The sequence below is a fragment of the Carcharhinus amblyrhynchos genome, chromosome 26 (assembly GCF_965287045.1).
Source record: "Carcharhinus amblyrhynchos chromosome 26, sCarAmb.v2.hapA, whole genome shotgun sequence".
Lineage (NCBI taxonomy): Eukaryota > Metazoa > Chordata > Chondrichthyes > Carcharhiniformes > Carcharhinidae > Carcharhinus > Carcharhinus amblyrhynchos.
The window spans coordinates 41,397,700-41,413,875 of NC_137349.1; the positions used below are offsets into that span (position 1 = coordinate 41,397,700).

The window sequence follows — 16,176 nt, forward strand, 5'->3', positions numbered from 1 at the left end:
CTCTATTAGATCCCCCCTCAGTCACCGTCTTTCAAGGGAAAACAGCCCCAATTTGCTCAATGTTTCCTCATAACCCAGTCCTTCCATACCAGGCAACATCCTGGTAAACCTCCTCTGCACTGTCTCCAGGGTCTCCATGTCCTTCCGGTAGTAAGGCGACCAGAACTGGATGCAGTACTCCAAATGCGGCCTAACCAACGTTCTATACAACTGCAACATTAGACTCCAGCTCTTATATTCTATACCCCTTCCTATAAAGGCTAGCATACCATAAGCTTTCTTCACAACCTTCTCCCCTTGTACTGCCACCTTCAAAGACTTGTGCACTTGCACTCCCAGGTCCCACTGCGTTTCTATACTCTTTATAGGTTTACCCTTTATCATATAACTCCCCCCTACATTATTCCAGCCAAAATGCATCACCTCACATTTATCAGGATTAAACTCCATTTGCCATATATCTGCCCAATATACCAGTCTATCTATATCCCATTGTATTGCCAGACACTGCTCCTCACTGCCCGCCAATCCAGCCACCTAAGTGTCATCTGCAAATTTGCTGATCACACCGCTTACTCCCTCTTCTTTTTGTAGTATATATAAATGACTTGGAAGAGGTCCCAGTACTGAGCCCTGCAGCACACCACTAGTGACAGACCTCCAGCTAGAAAAGGACCCTTCCACTACTACTCTCTGTCTCCTCTTACCAAGCCAGTTCTCAACCCATCTAGATACCTGGCCTTGTATCCCATGAGCCTTAATCTTTTCAACCAACCTACCATGAGGGACTTTGTCAAACGCCTTACTGAAATCCATATAGATGACATCAACGGCTCGTCCTTCGTCGACTTTTTTGTCACCTCCTCAAAAAAATTCTACCAGATTTGTAAGGCAAGACTTCCCCTTTACAAAGCCATGCTGCGTATCCCTAATCAGATCGCAACGCTCTAAGTGCTCATACATCCTATCCCTAAGAATCCTCTCTATCAACTTGCCTACCACTGACATCTAACTCACCACCCTATAGTTACCAGGGTTATCCGTCCTACCCTTTTTAAACAACGGTACCATGTTCGCTATCCTCCAGTGCTGTGGGACTTCACCTGTGTCCAAAGAAGAGACAAAGATTTGCGTCAGAGGCCCAGCAATTTCATCTCTCGCCTCCCTAAGCAGCCTAGGATAAATGCCATCAGGCCCCGGAGATTTATCAGTTTTAATGCTCCCTAAAAGCCCTAACACTTCTCCCCTCGTAATGGATAGTTCCTTCAATTGGTCTACAGCTTTCTTGAAGACTGTACCAGACATCAAGCCCCTCTCCTTTGTGAATACTGACGCAAAGTATTCATTCAGGATCTCCCCCATTCCCTTGGACTCTAAGCATAATTCCCCTCCTCTGTCCCTGAGAGGACCGATTTTTCCCCTAGCCACCCTTTTGTTCCTAACATAGGAGTAAAATGCCTTTGGATTTTCCTTAATAAGAACATAAGAAATAGGAGCAGGAGTAGGCCATCCAGCCCTTCGAGCCTGCCCCGCCATTCAATAAGATCGTGGCTGATCTGTCGCTGCTCAGTTCCACTTTCCCGCCCTCTCACCATAACCCTTAATCCCCTCTCCTATCAAAAACCCATCAACCCGCGTTTTAAAAATATTTAGCGAGGCAGCCTCCACCACTTCAACAGGCAGAGAATTCCAGAGATTCACCACCCTTTGAGTGAAGAAGTTCCTCCTCAACTCCGTTCTAAACCGCCCCCCTTTTATCTTGAGGCTGTGCCCCCTAGTCCTACTGTCTTTTTTGAGCGGGAAGAGTCTTTCCACCTCTATCCTATCCATCCCATTCATCATCTTATATGTCTGAATGAGATCTCCCCTCATTCTTCATTCCTCATTAATCCTACCTGCCAAAGCCATTTCATGCCCCCTTTTTGCCCTCCTAACTCCCCTTTTGAGATCCCTCCTACTCTCTCTGTATTCCTCCACTGCTCTCTCCGTTCCCAGTTGCTTAGACCTAACATACGCATCTCATTTCTTCCTGACCAAGTCCTCAATATCTCTAGTAATCTACGGCTCTCTAATCCTACCTTTCCCATCCTTCCTCTTAACCGGCACATGTCTTTCCTGCACCCATTTCAGTTTTCCCTTGAAAGACTCCCACATGTCTAACATGGACTTGCCCTCCAACAGCCTATCCCAGTCTGTATCCCTAAGCTCCTGCCTAATCCGGCTGCATCTAGCCTTCCCCCAATTTAGTACCCTCCCCTTAGGACAGATCTCATCTTTTTTCATTCGTATCTCAAAGTAGACAGAGTTGTGGTTACTATTAGCCACATGTTCCCCAACTGCAACCTCAACCACCTGACCCAGCTCATTGCCCAGAACTAAATCCAGCATAGCCCCCTCTCTAGTCAGGCTATCTACATACTGCTCCAAGGACCCTTCCAATACACATCTTACAAATTCCTCCCCGTCCGAACCCCCGGCTCTTGGCACCTTCCAATCCACCCCAGGGAGATTAAAATCTCCCACTACAACAGCCCTATTCTTCCTACACTTATCCAAAATGTCTTTACATATACCCTCTTTGGGCAGTCTGTAGTACACCCCTAGCATAGTAATCGCTCCCTTCCTATTCATCAACTCCACCCACAGAGACTCAATTCCTAACCCCTCTATATTATCCTCCCTCTGCACCGCTGTGATGTGCTCCCTAACTAATAGCGCCACTCCCCCTCCTCTTTTCGACCCTCCCCTGTCGTGCCTAAAACACTTATACCCAGGAATATTTAGCTGCCAGTCCTGCCCTTCCTTTAACCACGTGTCCGTCACTGCCACCACATCTAAATTCCTCGTAAACATTAAGGCAAGGTTAAGTTCATCCGCTTTACCCGTCACACTCCTCGCATTAAAACAGATACACTGAAGACCTACAGGCCCACTTGGACCTCCTCCTCCTTGGAGATTTTCCTATCACCTAGACTTACCCTGTCACCCAACTTGCTCCTAATCCCAGTGCCTACTGAGCTATCTGTCTCCTCCCCACCCCCCCTCCATATTAGTTTAAACCCTGCCGAAACACTCCAGCTAACCTCCCAGCTAAAATATTTGTGCCCTTCCCATTTAAATGTTCCCCATCCCACTTGGACAGGTGCCCTTCCCTCACAAAGACTTCCCAATGGTCTACAAAAGTAAAACCCTCAGTCTTGCACCAATCCTTCAGCCACGCATTCTGCTGTAGGATCTCATTATTCTTAGCCCCGCTATTACTGGGCCCTGGCAGCAGCCCAGAGAATGCCACCCTGGACGCCCTGCACTTCAGCCTGGCCCCCAACTCCCTGAACTGCCTACGTATATCCCCCCTGCTCTTCCTTCCGATGTCCTTCTCTCCTATGTGTATAATTACATCAGCCTGGGTCCCTTGGCCCTTCAAGATTCCCTCTCCGACACATCCTGTACCCCTGCTCCAGGGAGGCAGACTACCATCCTGGAGTCCCGCTTTTGCCCACAGAACCGCCTATCAATTCCTTTAACCCTCCCATCCTCCACCACTATCTCACATCCAGCCCCCTTCCTTCCCTCTGAGGCATTGTGGTCTTCCTGTCTTGCCCTTTCTACTCCAGTTGTTGCCTTACCCCTGATATTTTGGGAGATTACCTCTGGGCTAGTCTTTGGACCATGGGGGGTAAATTTGCAAAGGCTATGCAGGGAGGTTTAAAATGATTCGGAGGGGGGGTGGGATCCTGAGTAGAGGGGGTGAAAGTGAGGGGGGCATAGATGGGGACTGCAATGCACGGCATCGCGGGGGTGGGGCAGAGCAGGGTTTGAAATGCGTATACTTTAATGCGAGGAGTATTCGCAATAAAGTAGATGAACTTGCAGCGTGGATCAGTACCTGGGACTTTGATGTTGTGGCCATTTCAGAGACGTGGATAGAGCAGGGTCAGGAATGGTTGTTGCAGGTTCCGGGGTTCAAATGCTTTAGTCAGAGTAGAGAAGGAGGTGGAAGGGGGGGAGGGGTAGCATTATTAGTCAAGGACTGTGTCACAGTGTCAGAGAGGAAGTTTGATGAGGACTTGTCTGTTGAGGTATTATGGGTGGAGATTATAAATAGGAGAGGAGAGGTCACCCTGTTGGGAGTCTTTTATAGACCTCCTAAAAGTTCCAGAGAGGTTGAGGAAAGGATTGCGGAGATGATCCTGGTTAGGAGTGAAAGTAATAGGGTAATTGTTATGGGGGACTTTAACTTTACTAATATTGATTGGAATTGCTATAGCTCTAGCTCGTTAGAGGGGGTCAGTTTTTGTACAAAGCGTGCAGGAAGGTTTTTTGACTCAGTATGTTGATAGGCCAACTAGAGGTGAGGCTATATTGGATTTGGTGCTGGGAAATGAGCCAGACCAGGTGCTGGACTTGGAAGTTGGTGTGCATTTTGGTGATAGTGACCACAATTCGGTTACGTTCACCTTAGTGATGGAAAGGGATAGGCATGAACCTCGGGTCAGTAGTTTTAGCTGGGGGAAGGGTAATTATGAGGCTATTAGGAGAGAATTAGGAAGCATAGGTTGGACTAGGAGACTATAGGGACTGGGAATGTCCGAAATGTGGAGTTTTTTTCAAGGAGCAGCTACTGCGAGTCATTGATATGTATGTCCCTGTCAGGCAAGGAGGAATTGGTAGAGCTAGGGAACCGTGGTGCACTAAAAAAGTTGATTCGTTGGTTAAAAAGAAAAAGGAGGCTTATGTTCGGATGAGACTTGAGGGCTCAGGTAGTGCACTAGAAAGCTTTAGATTGGCTAGGAGGGAGTTGAAGAGTGAATTAAGAAGGGCTAAAAGAGGACATGAGAAGACTTTGGCTGATAGGATTAAGGAGAATCCTAAGGCGTTCTATAGGTATGTTAAGAACAGAAGGTTGGTTAGGGCAAGATTAGGGCCAGTTACAGACAGCAGAGGGAAGTTGTGTGTGGAACCGGAAGAGATTGGTGAGGCATTGAACCAACATTTCTCTTTAGTGTTCACGCAGGGGGACATGAATACAAAGAACAAAGAACAACCCAGCACGGGAAACAGGCCCTTCGGTCCAACGAGCCCGCGCCGCCGCATCACCCTACACCTATTCTACCCTGCATGTCTACGAACGGAACCCCTAACTTAGCCAGATTCAGGGGAGTATAGTGTCAATTTGGTAAAACCAATCAGCCTAAGAGCACATCTTTGGGGTGTGGGAGGAAACCGGAGCGCCCAGAGGAAACCCACGCAACCACAGGGAGAATGCGCAAACTCCCACAGACACAGGCCCAAATCCATGTATCTGCACAGCTAGCAGTGCTAGTCACCAAGCTGTTGCGGCGCCTGTCTACCGGTCCAGGATCAAGCACACACACCGACACGAAGTACTAGGCCACTCCCGGAACTTCCAAGAGCAGCCCACGCACGACCCACCGTGTGCATGCCCGTGTGAATGTAGCTGAGGAGAACACTGGGTTGCAGGGGTGTAAACTAGACACTATTGCAGTTGATAAGGGGGATGTGCTGGATATTCTTGAGGGTTTGAAAATAGATAAGTCCCCTGGTCCAGACGGGATTTACCCTAGGATTCTCTGGGAGGCAAGAGAGGTGATTGCAGAGCCTCTGGCTCTGATCTTCAGGTCGCCGTTGGTCTCAGGTATAGTACCGGAAGATTGGAGGATAGCGAATGTTGTCCCATTGTTTAAGAAGGGGAACAGAGACTTCCCTGGGAATTATAGACCGGCGAGTCTTACTTCTGTTGTGGGCAAGGTTTTAGAAAAAATTATTAGGGATAGGATTTATAGTTATTTGGAGAGTAATGAATTGATTGGAGATAGTCAGCATGGTTTTGTAGCGGGTAGGTCGTGCCTTACTAACCTTATTGAGTTTTTTGAGAAAGTGACCAAAGAGGTGGATGGGGGAAAGGCAGTTGATGTGGTATATATGGATTTTAGTAAGGCGTTTGATAAGGTTCACCATGGTAGGCTTCTGCAGAAAATGCAGATGTATGGGATTGAGGGTAATCTAGGAAATTGGATCAGGAATTGGCTAGCAGATAGGAGACAGAGGGTGGTGGTTGATGGTAAATATTCGTCATGGAGTTCAGTTACGAGTGGTGTGCCTCAGGGATCTGTTTTGGGGCCACTGCTGTTTGTAATTTTTATAAATGATCTGGATGAGGGTATAGTTGGGTGGATTAGTAAATTTGCTGATGACACCAAAGTCGGAGGTGTGGTAGATTGTGAGGAAGGGTGTCATAGTTTGCAGGGTGACTTAGGTTGCAGAGCTGGGCCGAGAGGTGGTGGATGGAGTTTAATGCGGAGAAGTGTGAGGTAATTCACTTTGGTAGGAATAACAGATGTGTCGAGTATAGGGCTAACGGGAGGACTCTGAATAGTGTGGATGAACAGAGGGATCTAGGTGTATGTGTACATCCCTGAAAGTAGGGAATCAAGTGGATAAGGTTGTTAAGAAGGCATACGGTGTCTTGGCGTTTATTGGTAGGGGGATTGAATTTAGGAGTCGCAGCATCATGTTGCAACTGTACACAACTCTGGTGCATCCGCACTTGGAGTATTGTGTGCAGTTCTGGTCCCCACATTATAGGAAGGATGTGGAGGCATTGGAGAGGGTGCAGAGGAGGTTTACCAGGATGTTGCCTGGTATGGAGGGGAGGTCCTATGAGGAGAGACTGGGGGATTTGAGGTTGTTTTCGCTAGAAAGAAGGTGGCTAAGAGGGGATCTTATTGAAACATGTAAGATGATTAGAGGTTTAGATAGGGTGGATAGTGATAGCCTTTTTCCTCGGATGGAGAAAGCTAGCACGAGGGGGCATGGCTTTAAATTAAGGGGAGGTAGTTATAGGACGGATGTCAGGGGTAGGTTCTTTACCCAGAGGGTGGTGAGGGATTGGAATGCCCTGCCTGCTGCAGTTGTAAATGCGCCTAGTTTGGGGGCGTTTAAGAGATCCGTGGATAGGTTTATGGATGAAAAGGGATTGGTTTAGGTTAGAGGGTCGTTGTTTTTTAACTGGTCGGCGCAACATCATGGGCCGAAGGGCCTGTTCTGCGCAGTAATGTTCTATGTTCTATGACTCTTTTTTTCCCTTCCTAACAGTAACCCCCCCCCCCCCGGCTCTGGGATCTCCTCGTGACCGTGGTTCCTATCCATTATTGCCTCGTTCTCCCTGACTAAAAATAAATCTTCCAGACGCAGCCTAACCTGGGCCCTCAAACGCTGCAACTCCAGACATTTGGTGCAGATGTGGACTTTCGAGAGACGCGTTGTCTCCAAGAACTCCCACATATTGCACCTAACGCAGCTGATGCGTCTCCCCAAGGACCCTGCCACTTACCTGACTACCCTTAGAGTTATGGACACCAATGGAAAACAGAAAAAAATGGACCAGTAACTCACCTTACCTAAGCCCTGTGAGCCAAAGCCCTTACAGCACTCACTCTGCACCCACCTCACTCCGCTGCCTGCTCCCGATGCTGCCCGCTGTCTACTGCGGCCTTCTTTTTGTACTCCCATGCTCCCTTCCCAACTGCCCCCGCGAACCGGCAATCGAGAGGAAAAAAAAATTAAATCGCAAATTCAAAAACTCACCAGCCATCAAGTATACTGCTCCGGAGAACAATGAGGTGGATCCACGGGTGAGTACCTGATTTGTACCCCCGCGCCTAGCTCCTGCTACGGAAAGCGAAAACAAACAAAAACCCCGTGAACCGGCAATAGAGAGGGAAAAAAAACTAAACTGCAAATGCAAAAACTCACCAGCCACCAAGTATACTGCTCCGGAGAACATAGGTTTAAGGCGCGAGAGGCAAGTTTTAAAAGAGATGTACGAGGCCTTTTTTTTTAAGAGTGGTGGGTGCCTGGAACTTGTCATCGGAGGAGGTAGTGGAAAAAGATACGGTAGTGACTTTTAAAGGGCGTCTTGACAAGTACATAAATGAATTGGGAATAGAGGGATATGGCCCCCGGAAGGGTAGTGAGTTTTAGTTAAGTCGGGCAGCATGTTCGGTGTACGCTTGGAGGGCTGAAGGGTCTGTTCCTGTGCTGTAATTTTCTTTGTTCTAAATCAAATCAAACTATTATTAGGTAGGGATATGATTGGCGTGACTTGCGGGCCGAAGGGCCTGTTTGTGCTGTAGTGTTCTATGTTCTTAGTCATCATTAGTGTGATTTCCATATGAAATGTGTTTTATTTCAAAGCCATCTGAATTAACTTTTTAATTCATTGAAAATAATTAGAATACTTAAACACAAGCATTATTTTATCTATTTTAAATGAATCAATGACTTACAATTTTATTAACTTAATGTTTAATAATGCAATAGTTCCTATTTATAATGCTCAAACAAATGATGAACAAATTTAAATATGGTGAATACTTATTCTAATTGCTTGAATTTTTATTAAATCTTTTTATGTGCATGTATCTACCATATGACTAATCTGTCAATCATCTGTTATTTTATGGTAAACGTGTTAATGTGTGTGTGTGTGTTTATTAAATAGGTGAAATGCAACTATGATCTGGTGGGTGAGGTTAACCTAAGTGAAGCAGACCTAGGTATTGAGATTGAAAAGTTCCAAAGGAAGAGATTCAAGAAAAGCTGTGGTGAAAAGAAAAGTGAGCGGTATTTGTATCTTACTGAAAAATATTGGATTGTTTGACTCTTTTATTTGTTGTAGTGGATCTGATTATTTAGCACGTGAATTTGTTGATTCGGCAGCTTGACCCAATATCCAAGGACTGTAGCATGCAATATTTACACTAACTGGCAGACAAAAATCTTTTTCTGCGCATAATTTCTGTCCTCAAAACCTTGTTTCTTGTCATGATTTTGTTTGTCAAATTTTTTTATCAGCTTTGTAAATATGGATATAGGAATTTATAATTGAAAATTCTTCATTGAAACCTGCACTGTAATTACTCCTGCAACTGTGATAGTGTGTTGATGCTTGTTATGCAACTCCTAGCTCCTTAACTTGAACTGTAGTGATGCTACTATGTTGCAACTTTTGTTTTCCAAATTGTCACAAGTTTTGCTCTACAGTATAAATGTTTTATATAGGAAATAATGCATTACTTCAAAATAGAGACTGTATTTTATCTGTATAATCCATATCTGTGTATTGTGGTCCAATATTCTCGACCCTCTAAAGCCATTATACTTTAAGAATGAACTTGATGTGGATTTCCTTTGTGCAAAGCCATGGTGATTGATAAATCATTACTAAAAACTGGTATATGTATGCATTCACTATTAACCACAATTTTTGTTCATGTCTTGTCAATGTTTATCATTCACTGTAAGCATTTGGGAAAAAGAATCCTGTATATAAACAGTTGTTAATGATGCCATTCAGGAATTGGCCAATAAGTAGGTTGTGTTATGAAGTAAATTTCTGAAGTCTCTCGCCCAGTGTAGCGAACATCTTGTAGATCACGTTCATTGACAGACTGTGGACAATTTATTGGTAGTAAAATTTATTAGTATAAAAATATTGTTACAAAATAATGTGCTTACTCCATGGGTGTAATTATAATGATGAATGTAGAAATACGGATTCATAAAATGTTCTTGATATCTGCATATTTCATTATTGTCTTCCATCCAATGTGGACAGGTTCATAGAGAATAACCAATGTTGTGTTAAGACCCTGTCCTTTCTCTTTCAAGGAATTCAAAGATGCATACGACTTAACCGTTCAACTAAATCAACACGGTTTCCTTGTGAGTTTTGTGGCCGAAGGTTTCTAGATCACTCGGAATGGATATGCCATGTTCAGAGACACTCTGTAAGTTGCACTGTTTTCTGCAATAACTGAAATAACAACCATGACAGTGATTTGATCCCAAATTTCAGAGTACTGAAGCTGAGATGGCTTGTTTGTACAGAGGTTTTGTGACAATGTTAAAATTGAGGGCTAGATTTTCTCTTCTGAGAGATCTCGTGGCTCGCTGCAACCCCCTCAGGACAAAGTATCCTGCATGCTGCAATTTTTGCTCCAGGGGTGACTGTGATGGAATTGGGCCCATTACCCCCAGTTGCAGATCAGAAGTGGACACTAGCTGTTGCATGCCAAGGCAAACTGGTTAATTGACCCACCTTGGTTCTCTGGGGCTTCATTCTGGTTGTTTTGCTAAATATTAGGCTCTCACCCACACATCTCCCACCACTTTCCATTCCCATATATGTCCACCCATGCCTTCCTACCCATCAATGACCCCTCATACCCCCAGTGCCAACCCATACCCCCATCCGTCCACTTGGCCTCTTTTAATCCTAATGCCAGTTCAGTGCCAATTCATGCAAACTCGAGGCCTCCACTCACCACCCTTTTTCCATTTACACCCTCCATGCCAGTATCTGCCATAAGCAGGCCTCAGGAAACATTCTGAGATAAAATAAACTTCTGAATATGTATTACAGAGTTCACTATATAAAAAAAGTCTCATTATTAAAAGCCCATTCAATATATAACACAATCTCAAGAACATAATTCCTTCTAAAACAAACATTTTTATTCCCAACCCCAAATCAAAGACAGCTAATCTTTGTCCTTTTTGAGCTGTGAATCAAACTGTGAACTTGGAACGTCTGATTGTGATAATGATAGGTTGTGTAAAGCAGTAATAATGCTTTAATGATAGCATTTAGGATTGTGTCAGCAACAACTATTGAAATTGCTAGAACATACTTCACATTTTTAACATAAGCAGGCAGTTTTTTCAAAATTTAAAGGGTAGATTTTAAAATAACTTGATTGCTTGAGAATTCTGCATGTTCTATCCAACCTTCAAAAGCGCTTACATAGCCACGAAACACATGCTGCGGATTGAGGCCACTGCTGGTGAACAAATCAGGTCTGCTTGCCCTGTGCACTGAGTTTAAATAACCCAGCTGATTGCAGATTTATGGATATGAGCTTCACATCCTACCCTCTTCACCTACCAGCAAAAATGGAACTGCAGGAAATGGGGGCAGGAATTATGAATCCCAGACCCTTCCACCGTTTTTATATGTCCGCTGAGTCTCCACAATCCACGAAAATCCAAGTTTATATATTTGGAGACCAACCTTTGTAGCAGATTTGTTCTTGTGCACTCCATTTATCAATGGAATTTTGGTATACACCTAAAAATCTCCTCATAACTTTGGACAAGTTGGCTACATTGTCACCTGTTTCTAATATGCCAATGCTTGCATGTTTTGACTACAAGCAATAGTATTGTTGATTTGTGGAAAGATAGTGAAAGGATTATCACAGATGTGGAATTCTTGTTGCTTCTGCCTTTAATGCAAGCGTAATTTCTGACAAAACATTCTGAATCCAGATGTGAATATGAAATTTTAAAAAATAATGTGGATTGAAAATTTTCCCTAATGAATTGTGAATAAGTTAGTTGCTATTGATAATGTCTTGAAAACCAATTAATAATTTGTCCATCATATCCTTGCTTGGCATATTTTTGGTCAAATTTCAAAACAGCAACAAATCACAAGTGAGCATGAGAATTTAAAAAATAAATGCCCATAAATTCACTAATTAGCAATCTGTGAGAATGCCACGATAGGTACTTACCTAACTTCTTTGAGACATTTTTATCTGACATTTAATTTGCCTACCAGATATAAAGGGTAATCTAGGGGGTTAAATGAGGGAGGTAATTAATATCAGCGGAGAAAAAGTATTAGAGAAATCTAGAACTAAAATCCAACAAATCCTGGGGCCTAATGGCCTATGTACAAAAGTTCTAAAAGAGATAGCTGCAGAATTAGTGGATGCAGTAAGCCAAAGATTAACTATGGTCACACTGAATGTTGGCAAGACAAGCCATGTGGTCTACTCCTACTCATTTCTTATGGAAAGGGTGATTAAAAAAGAGGACTTGTGACTTAATATTAGAAGCAGCAAGAACTATATAGTTCTTGCTGGTTCTAGCATTGAGTCACAAATTGAAGGCCTGTTTTGCAGCAGGAAATGCTGTAGAGATATCAAAAACCTGGTTGTCCCAGCAGACGAGTGTACACTCAGAATACAAAGATACAGCAGGAACTGAAACGATAGGAGGAGAAGAAAGAACTATATATTTTCAAGGCAACTTGCAAGCAGATGCCATTTAATATCCATGGGGATGATGCAACTGTTCGTAAATCTAAGGGTGTGCAACCCTTTTTACATCGCATAATTTTAAATTAATTTACAAAGCCAAGCAAGTGGGTTATCTCTCATCGAACAGGGCCTGTTACAGACCCCAAAACAGAATAAAGAATGTTTTTTATCCAAAATGTTAGCGTATGAGCATTGGGCTGTGGTGGGGCTTGGGGGCAAAAGTTGAATGATGCTGTTGGAGCTCAGACCCTTAATGTTTCAAATCCATCAATTACTTGAATGTTGCAGCCAAATTTAAAATCTGTTTGTTTTTGACACTAAGACAATGAGATTTAGATCTGTTCTATAATAAAAAAAAATAAGTTTAACTTCAGTTAAAGTTATGCATACAAGTTTCAAAACGTGTAGCATGAGTTCTAAATGAATTAACTTGGTCAAGAAAGTTAGCAAATAACATGAAGGTTCTGGCAGACTTGATGCTGAAACATGGTAGAATTTTTTTTAATGCAAGTGAAGTATTAGAATAAAATCATTGGTAAGATATGAAGGAAATCTGGTGGTTGCTTAAGGCAAAATAAATCACAACAATTTGATTTAAGTTAAAACATCACCTGTTCATCTCAAATTGCTACTACTGTAAGTCAAACTAAAAAAGGACAAGAAGAAATAGCTGATACAGGAGCCTTTCATTGCTGTGCTTGATGACTGTTTTGTTGGCCAACTGTAAAATGGTGCTTGCTATTCTATGATCGTAATCTTGCAAAAGAGTGTGCTGAGAAATTCACAATACACTGCTTAAATCATACTGAGTGAACTAGTCTAGCAAATGGTGCAAAAATCTACAATACAGTGGAGAGGTTGCAACAAAGATTGATTTCAATTGTAAAGAATCAGTTGTGAAGATGGGTTTAAGAAACACAAGTTCATTTGTTTAGAAACAAGGTGCTCATTGAGTTATATTTTTAAAATTTACTTGAGTAAACCTCTATCTTTTGTCTAAGTCAGCTTGAAGCCCACAAAAAAATGGTTAAGATAAGATGGCCTTTTCTGATCCTTGTAAAACGAATTTATTCTGGGACAAGTGCATTGAATCTAATAGTTTTTGTTGACCATTACTGATGATGTATTTTTAATAACCAGATTGGAAGCTAAGAAAACTAGAAGGAACAATCTCTGCATAAAGACCAGAATGCTGAATGTCTTCAGACAGATGAGGCCCATTTTCCTCTGAAAACACTGTCCTGAATCTTTAGCAGTCACTGTTGTGGTTTATGTTGGGGCTGTCTTGAAATAAATGCAAAATTGTGTTAGTGTTCTTTTAGTGTTTTGTTTAAATTTGGGTATGAAATGGTGAACAGTGAACTCTAACATGGCATAGAAATGCTGAATGAGAGTGGTATAATTTGATGCTTAAAAGATTGATAAGTATATGTTTTAATAAAACATATTTTTTCCTCAATGTAAACAGCCATCTGTTGACTAAAATTTCCCTTAGTTGGAACTTTAATTTCAACATCTGTTGCACCTCTAACCTTGTAGCTTTATGTAACTGGGAAAGCTACATTACTATTATGACTTGATCTTTATGGTGGAAAAATGTAATGTTTGTGTGTGATGGATATATTTGCTCACTAAATTAGAATATTTGACTTCTGATTGACGGAATTGTTACATACCTCTCTCCGGTTCTAGCAGTTTAAAAAAAAAATCAAAATTGATCAAATGCAGCCATTATAAATTAATCTAAATTTCATATCAACACATTGCTTTTTTTTTGCTGAAGCTCACAAATTCCTTGTGTAGTGTTGAGCATATACCTGTGCTTTCTTTACTTTTCCACCTCTTGCAGGTTTTTCATGCATGAAAGAACACTGTAGAAATCACAGCAAGTTCTGAACTAGAGAGGGTGCTCTCAAACATACAAGAAGTATTTTGACGTGGAAAATATGCAAAATGTTCCTCCTTCAGTTTGTCACAGAGATCAGGGCCATATTCTTTTCCCAACTCTTTCCTCCATCCCTACTAAATTTTCTGCTTTCCGTCTAAGAGGAGAAATTTAAATTTCAAGCCATTGATCATTACATCAGAGAAACTAAGACATTGTTGACCTTGGTACAATAGATAACTTTCCTGTGTCTATTTTTTTTCAAAGTGTAGAAGGTGGTGAACCTGGGTTCCAGAAGACATTTCCTGAAGATGCACCCAGAAAATATTAAAGAGCATTCATTCCGTTTTTTTTCCTCTTCCCCTATTCCATGCAAACACCTGCAAGCGTCCATTTCAAAATTAAATATACATTTGATGCTTTCAGTTGTATTCTTGTATTTATTTAGTTTTCAATGAATTTCTTCATAAAATCACTTTTACGTATTTTTGATATGCTGTCTCATCACATAGACCAGCCTTCCAAAGAAATGTGTATCAGATTAAACGGTGAACCTGTGCTGTAGAAACTGAGTTATTTGTTATCAAAGGAGGATAGTCTTTAATTTTGGCTCATGTTTTTGTTTGTAATCTCTTCCCCAGATTTAAATACATTTTGAATTAAATTTAATTTCTTGTCAAATGTTCTGTTTAAGAATTTTGGGGAATTTTGGCAAAGTGACAGTTTATGTTCTTGGAGATTGATGTGTTAGTCTTGCTGAAAATGCTCTTGTTCTGTAAATCCTAAGAATTCCAGTGTTGGAAAGATTTAAGATTTATTTAAAACAGCTGTTAGCTTGGATTTATTTTCTTTAATGAAATAAAATGTTTGTGTTTACATTTTACTGTTTCAATAGTCATGCCATCATTCTGCCTGTTTATAGAAGTATTAATCTTCCTTTTGATAAGTATTGAGGATATTCCATTTGTTTAAATGATTGAAGATCATTTTCAGATTTTGGATTTAAAATTATGAATGCAGATGATCTATGTCAGCTGCCTTCTGAGGTCCCCAACATCACAGATGCCAGTCTGCAGCCAACTTATTACATGGAGTGAATTATTGAGAAATAGTTGAAGCCACTAGAAAAAAACAGAGACTATCAGTCCGGACAACAATCCAGCAGTAGTACTGAAGGCTGGTGTTCCTGAAGTAGCTGTGCCCTAGCCAAGCTATTCAAGGACCTACAACATTGATGCAATGTCGAAAATTCACCATCTGTTCTGTCAACAAAAAATGACATTCCATCCAGCTAGTTACCGTCCTGCAGCTACTCTTGATTATCAGTATAATGATGTAAAATGCTGGTGTCAGTGTCATCAAACAGCCACACGACACTCCGATGATCAGTTTGGGTTGCAGGCGGTGCTGAACATTGTGAAATCATTAGCAAATATTCCCACTTCTGAATTTGTGCTGGGGAGAAGGCCATTGATAAAACAATTTAAGATGTTTGTACCTAGAACACTACGCTGAGTAACTGGGTGGCATGGTGGCACAGTGGTTAGCAGAGCTGCCTCACAGCGCCAGGGACCCAGGTTCAATTTCTGGCTTGGGTCACTGTCTGTGGAGTTTGCATGTTCTCCCCGTGTCTGTGTGGGTTTCCTCCGGGTGCTCTGGTTTCCTCCCACAGTCTGAAAGACATGCTGGTTAGGTGCGTTGGCCATGTTAAATTATCCCTCCGTATACCCGGACAGGCACTAGAGTGTGTGGCAACTAGGGGATTTTCACAGCAACTTCATTGCAGTGTTAATGTAAGCCTACTTGTTACACTAATAAATAAACTTCAAAAACTCCTGTAGCAATCTCCTTGGGATGAGATAACTGTCTCCAGCAACCACAAATAACTTCCCTTGTGCTGGTGGTGGGGTAGGATGCCAAAGCCGCTCCTTCCTGAGCTTGGGTCGAGCTTGGGTCAAACTTGGACAAAAGTGCTGAAATCAAGATGAGTTGAGAATGATTAAGCTTAACGTCAGGGCAGCCTTTGACCGAGTGTGGCTTTAAGGAACTTGAGCATAATTGAATCTAGTGGGCATTGAAGGGAAAAATCTACACTGGTTAGAATCATAAACCACAAACGTTTTCATTTGTGCTAGTTTGGATACCAGTTATCCCACTCTA

The 16,176-nt window shown here is 42.2% G+C and overlaps 1 protein-coding gene across 1 annotated transcript in view; it reads left to right on the forward strand.

Moving 5' to 3' along the window:
- The window catches only part of LOC145358788 (uncharacterized), a 68,203-nt gene extending 53,411 nt beyond the window's left edge, over positions 1–14,792 (forward strand). The window contains exons 9-11 of the mRNA XM_080213075.1: positions 8,525–8,639; positions 9,694–9,812; positions 13,272–14,792. Coding sequence (XP_080069201.1) covers positions 8,525–8,639; positions 9,694–9,812; positions 13,272–13,283 — 246 coding nt within the window. The 3' untranslated portion in view covers positions 13,284–14,792. The remainder of the gene's footprint in view (positions 1–8,524; positions 8,640–9,693; positions 9,813–13,271) is intronic.
- The last annotated feature ends 1,384 nt before the right edge of the window (positions 14,793–16,176 follow it).